The sequence below is a fragment of the Monopterus albus genome, unplaced genomic scaffold (assembly GCF_001952655.1).
Source record: "Monopterus albus unplaced genomic scaffold, M_albus_1.0 scaffold104.1, whole genome shotgun sequence".
In the NCBI taxonomy this organism is placed as follows: domain Eukaryota; kingdom Metazoa; phylum Chordata; class Actinopteri; order Synbranchiformes; family Synbranchidae; genus Monopterus; species Monopterus albus.
The window spans coordinates 661,500-667,033 of NW_018127984.1; the positions used below are offsets into that span (position 1 = coordinate 661,500).

The window sequence follows — 5,534 nt, forward strand, 5'->3', positions numbered from 1 at the left end:
GTGGAGGATCTGACTGGCATATGTGTGTTCATGCATTTTATTCTAATTGGTTTTAGAGCCTTGTTTTATTCCAGTGGGCACATTTTAAAATGCTTGATATGGCTCAGTGTTTCATTATTTCAGATTGATTGGTGTGTGGGTTTCTTATATGGGTCCATTTCTGGACATGTGGTACCCCCACAGGCCTCCAGCTGCACATCATACATCGGCGTATGCATTCAGACATTCATATCTACCTCCTATAAAGGCTATTTAACTGCTTTAATCCATCAATTTCATTCATATAGATTGTGGTCTTTTCCTCATACCCCCAAACAAAATGCACTCGCACAAACAGGGCTTTCCATCAATCTCTCTCCTTCACGTTGTGACGCAATATCAGCATCACATTAGATCACATTCATCACACTGTAGTGCACCAGACCGTGCTCTGCTTGTGTGTGACAAAGGGAGAGACTGGACAGTCGTATCATATCAGCCCAGATTCCACTTCACCGAGCACATCTCCTTTGCCATTGCTTCTCTGCTCTTTCTCTAATATTGTCCTCTCCTTCCTTTCCTTTGTTCTTCCCTTCCTACCCTAACCTCCTCTCCTCTGCCACATGCTGTCTTTTCCAGCACTTGTCAGATGTGATTTTCCTCCGAGCTGCTTGCTCTCTGCCTTTTGCCCCCTGTGACTTTGGTCCTTTTGGTTCTCCTCTCCATTGTTTCATTTTCCTCTTCCCCCTCCACTGCTCTTATCGTTTTACTTATTTAGTTACATTGTTAAACTTGCCACAGTTTTTGGTACCTCAATTCTTTAAAATCTCGTCCTTTTTTCTTTTATATAGTCTTCTAAACTTTCTGTATTTCCTGACATTACCTCCTAGATTTCTCTTAAATCACATTTCGACTGACTTTTACCTCTGCCAAGGAGGGTACAGTATGTGTTTGGCTACTTGTGTTGGTTATGAGGATTATGGACAAATGGCTGGATGGATCACCAGCACTGGTGGTGACCAACCCTAGAAGTGATTAGATTTTGACTGAAAAAGGTCGGGGTCACAAAAATATAAAAAATGACAAATTCCCATCTTTAACATGGGGAATCTGTCAAGTTATCGAAATTTGTTTGAAATTTGACATGCATATGTAGGGTGGCAGTGTATCAGACTAAATTGTGTCCAGATCTGATCTGGATTCTGGATCTGATGGCCATCTAAATTAGCGTTGAAAATCCCATTTAGTAGTTCTGCCATTATTTGGCCTATAATGAAAATGGAGCCCTAGAAGGTTCAGGCGAGATGCACAGTTTAACTACCCATCACACCTGAAAAGATGATCCAGATCAAGGACTTTTAAGATGCGTTTTGTGGTGTTCTGGATCTCATTTTTCACAAGGGACCCATTTGTGTGAGTGAATGTTGTGACTTGGCAGAGGTACATGTGCTCTGAGTGCTCTTGTTCATACTGTATCTTGTGTTGTGTTCTCCCATATCATCCTTGATCGCTTTTTTTTTAAACCTGCTTTTTAAATGTTTCAACGCTGTCCTCTCTAAAGCAAGAACGGGGAATAAACCATTTTTCTTCATGTTGCTTGGAAAAGTATTTTGCTCTTGACACAGGAATGTAAAAGGCAGTGTTTTGCTCATCTAAAACTGAGATTTTTCTTTGTTCTTATGGAACAGTAAACTCGTGATGTCGGCAGATATTTGTGTGCTGTTGCACACCAGAAGGGTTCATCTTGGTTTCACATCTCCTGTATGGCATAAAAATTTGATTTTGTCAGCTGAGGCATTAATTGCAAAATAAGGCCAGTGCTACGGGATGTTAATAAAATCATATGAGAAGTAGATGAGCGAATTATAGCCTCCCAATAATGGAGTAAAATTGAAGGAAAGGAAACTTAAAGGAAAACTGTCAAAGTAGAACACAATGCAGCTGCAAAGTGAATAAAATCAGCTCATTCACCATCCATTCCTCATGTCTTCCAGGTGAGATAGCTATCCGTGTCTTCAGAGCCTGCACTGAACTGGGGATTCGAACCGTGGCTGTCTACTCTGAGCAAGACACTGGACAGATGCACAGGTAATGGACCTCTTGTCGGAGCAGAACAAGTGGTTTAAGTGAAGAAAGCGTGAGCAGGCAGATGTCTCGCTAAACTGCTGGGTATTGACCACAAACTGCTTAAAAGATGATTAGAGGCAGCAGTAATTAGAGGAAGCTGGGAGGCATTTTTCTCCTCCTCAGTGGTTTGGCCCATTTCTTTGTTTGGCAGTCGGTGTCAAGGAGGCACATAAGTGTAATTGTATTGACATTACAAACATTTGGGTAATCACCCGGCTTAGTTTGCAACCAAAAACAACATAATGCGTTTCCCACTGAGCACTGATACACTAATAACTAATACATCTAGTTATAGGCTTTTAATTCCACCTATTTCTCTCTCTCCTTTCATAACGGTCTTAAGAACTTGGTGTGTGTGACTTTTCTGGCCTCCTTCCCTGTCATTAATGTAAATCCTTGTCTTCACAGGCAGAAGGCAGATGAGGCTTACCTGATAGGGAAAGGCCTGCCACCTGTTGCTGCATACCTGCACATTCCTGACATCATCAGAGTAGCCAAGGTAAAGCTCACTGACCACAAGGTGGTGTAAAAAGAACTAAGGAATAACCCTTCTGTTGTTCACTTTATCGGTAAACTGATTCAGTAGTTTCAAGGGAAACTTAACCTGTCATGTTTAATACTCAGCCTCTGGAAGCAGTTTTACTGCTGAATGAATTCTGTGGCCCTGGAGGAGCTTTCTGCAGTCTGAGAACATGTCCCTGGTGATGTCATTAGGGTTTTCTCAGCTTGAGCTTTGAAGATTGCAAATTTCTGTCAAAACTTTGAAACATCGGTTTGGGAGATCTAGCAAAAAAAATGCAACTGAAATGCCTTACAGGAAGTGTTGGGTTCAGTGTTTCTGTAGCTTGACTTGCACTAGGGACTGAAAGAGCTTTTTATATAAAAGTCTGTGTTGCAGGTGCCCAAGTTTGATCAAAGTGCTGTACATGATTACTGCAGAATGCCTTGAAGATGCAACAGAAAATGGGAATATTATAAGGGCATTAATGTCACCAGTATACTTCCAGTCAATGAAAAGCTTGGTTCCTAACCTTTTCCAGGACAACATATACAGACAGTATACACCTGGAAACAGCTTGCAGTCTGTTTTCATAGGCCTCATTTCTTAATAGTTGTACTGGTGGCGAAATGAGAAGGGTATAGTATCTGACCTGGAGCTGGGAGGCAATTAGCTTAGCTCGGCATAAAGCCTGGAATTGGGGAAATTGATCTTTCAGCTCCGTCCAAAGTGCAAAATGATGCCTACCAGCACGTCAAACACATCTTGTCCTTTGCCATCACTGATGTCAGACTACAAAGGTTTGTACTACAAAGACTACATTTAGGCAGAAAAATGACGGGCAAATCCTTTGTTCACCCTAAATTTATATTTGGCTTGGAAAGAAGGAAAAGGGAACAATCTTTGTCCGTTCTTTGGACACCTGCCCCCTGTTCATCTGTTCCTTCTCTTTTCTTCCTCTTGTTTCTGTCCTGCTTCCCTCCACCATTTCCTTCCTTTTCCTAGGATTCCCAGTCTCCTTCCCTGTCTTTTCTCTTCTGCTTCTCACTGTGTTGGATCTGATCTGTTCCTTGTTTTCTCCTTTCCTCTCTCCCTCCAAGATATGCTACCAGTTAATCGTTATCATTTTTCTGATCTATCTCTCTCGGTTTATAATTTTCTGCATGGGTTTTTGTGGTCAGCCAACCAAGTTGGGAGCCTTCGCAGTCCAACTTGTTTCTCGGAATCCGTCTGCCTATCTGGGAGCCCAGCCACTTCACATGAGCAAGGAGTGTGTGTGTGTGTGTGTGTGTGTGTGTGTGTGTCTTTTTTTTATATTGTGTGGACAGATTTTTATTTGGTGCCATCGCTGTTAAGATGTTTTGGCTGGTCCTCACAACTTGAAAGGGCTTTTTGAGGGTTGTGCTTGGTTTTAGGCTTCAGGTTAGGGTAAAGGTTGGGTCATAGAGCTGCATGCTTTTCAGTGAGCAGCTTCACAACTATTACACGATTGTATACTGTATGTGGGTTCTGTATCTCCTGATCTTTCCTGTTCAGTGTGCGTTTCTTTTTTTCACACTGTTTCATTCTGTTACTGTGTGACCAAAATAACCATCCTTCTCTGTCCCGCTGCCTTGTATGTGTCTTCATAGCTGTTGTATGTGAAAATGTGTTTGCTTGCAGTTGTAAAAGCACAATTGGTTCAGTATGATCTTGCTTGTATGAATGCATGGTACCCTGAGAGTCTTCATTTCCTCTCCATGTCTGTGGCTGCTTGTGTTCATGCACTTGCTGCACTGTGTGTGTATGTGTGTGTGTGTGTGTGTGTGTATGTGTGTGGTGGGGGCTCCATGCCTTCTTTGGCCTGCCAGGCACACAACAGGACAGCCCATAATTATAGTCCATCTCATATCCAAGAGCAGATGGCACATACTGATCCAGAGACTGCTCTATCTGTCAAGCTCGGCAGCTACTGTATCTGTCTGCTACTCCGTGTTGGTGTGTGCACGCGGGCATGTGTGTTCCTCTCAGTACCTTCCCTTCCCTCTGACCAACAAATTATGCATGCCTGTCTACTCACTCAGTCTCCTACTAGTGTCCATTAAGAAGATGATTATCAGGGCAGTTGCAGCTTAGACAGAATGAGAGTAAAATGTCATTAGCCCACAGTCCTATTGCTGTTAAATGACACTTAAATCCTTTTCACTGGGCAGCAGACAGTGTGTATGTGATGAAGCATGCAGGTTAGTGTGTGCGATGACTTTTCATTTCCCTCAGTAATAGCCAGCCAAGTGTTAACTGGGGCCCTGCAGTGGCTTCCTGTTGCTTACCTGGACTACGCTCCCTTCCTCTGTGTGCTCCACTAGCAAGGACTTAAATTTAGATGTGAATAAAATTAGGCAAGTGCATGCTTTAATAGTGAGAATTTTTTTTTCTCAGTTTAATTAACTTTAGTGGGATGAGTTTCAAAGCAGTAATGCCCAAGTCAACAGGCACAGCACAGAGAAATGTCCTGAATGTAAATAACTTTATCTGTCTCTCTCTCTCTCATTGTAGGACAACAACGTGGATGCTATCCACCCAGGCTACGGTTTCCTTTCTGAGCGTGCAGACTTCGCCCAGGCCTGCGCAGATGCAGGGGTGATGTTTGTCGGGCCAACCCCAGAAACTGTCCGCAGAATGGGAGACAAGGTGGAGGCTCGCTCCCTGGCCACCAGTGCAGGTATGAAAGGAGAAGACCTGTAAAAATGGGTTGAACAATGAGAGTACCAGATTGAGACCAAAGGGTGCTAAGTAGGAGCAGATCTGGCATATTTCACAGGATCCATATTGGCCAGAATATCTGATCGTTATTTAGAGCTACAGTCCTGTATTTGAGCAGACTCGGTCACATTTTTGAGATGTGCATCACACATCTGATAAGCTGCTATATAAATCAATCCACCTGCCA

General features: G+C 42.9%; 1 protein-coding gene across 1 annotated transcript in view; it reads left to right on the forward strand.

Annotated features, from left to right (window-relative positions):
• pcxb (pyruvate carboxylase b) overlaps positions 1 to 5,534 on the forward strand; it is a 294,075-nt gene that overhangs the window by 10,377 nt on the left and 278,164 nt on the right. Inside the window, exons 4-6 of the mRNA XM_020610143.1 lie at positions 1,974 to 2,067; positions 2,515 to 2,605; positions 5,141 to 5,306. Of these exons, the coding sequence (XP_020465799.1) occupies positions 1,974 to 2,067; positions 2,515 to 2,605; positions 5,141 to 5,306 (351 nt within the window). The remainder of the gene's footprint in view (positions 1 to 1,973; positions 2,068 to 2,514; positions 2,606 to 5,140; positions 5,307 to 5,534) is intronic.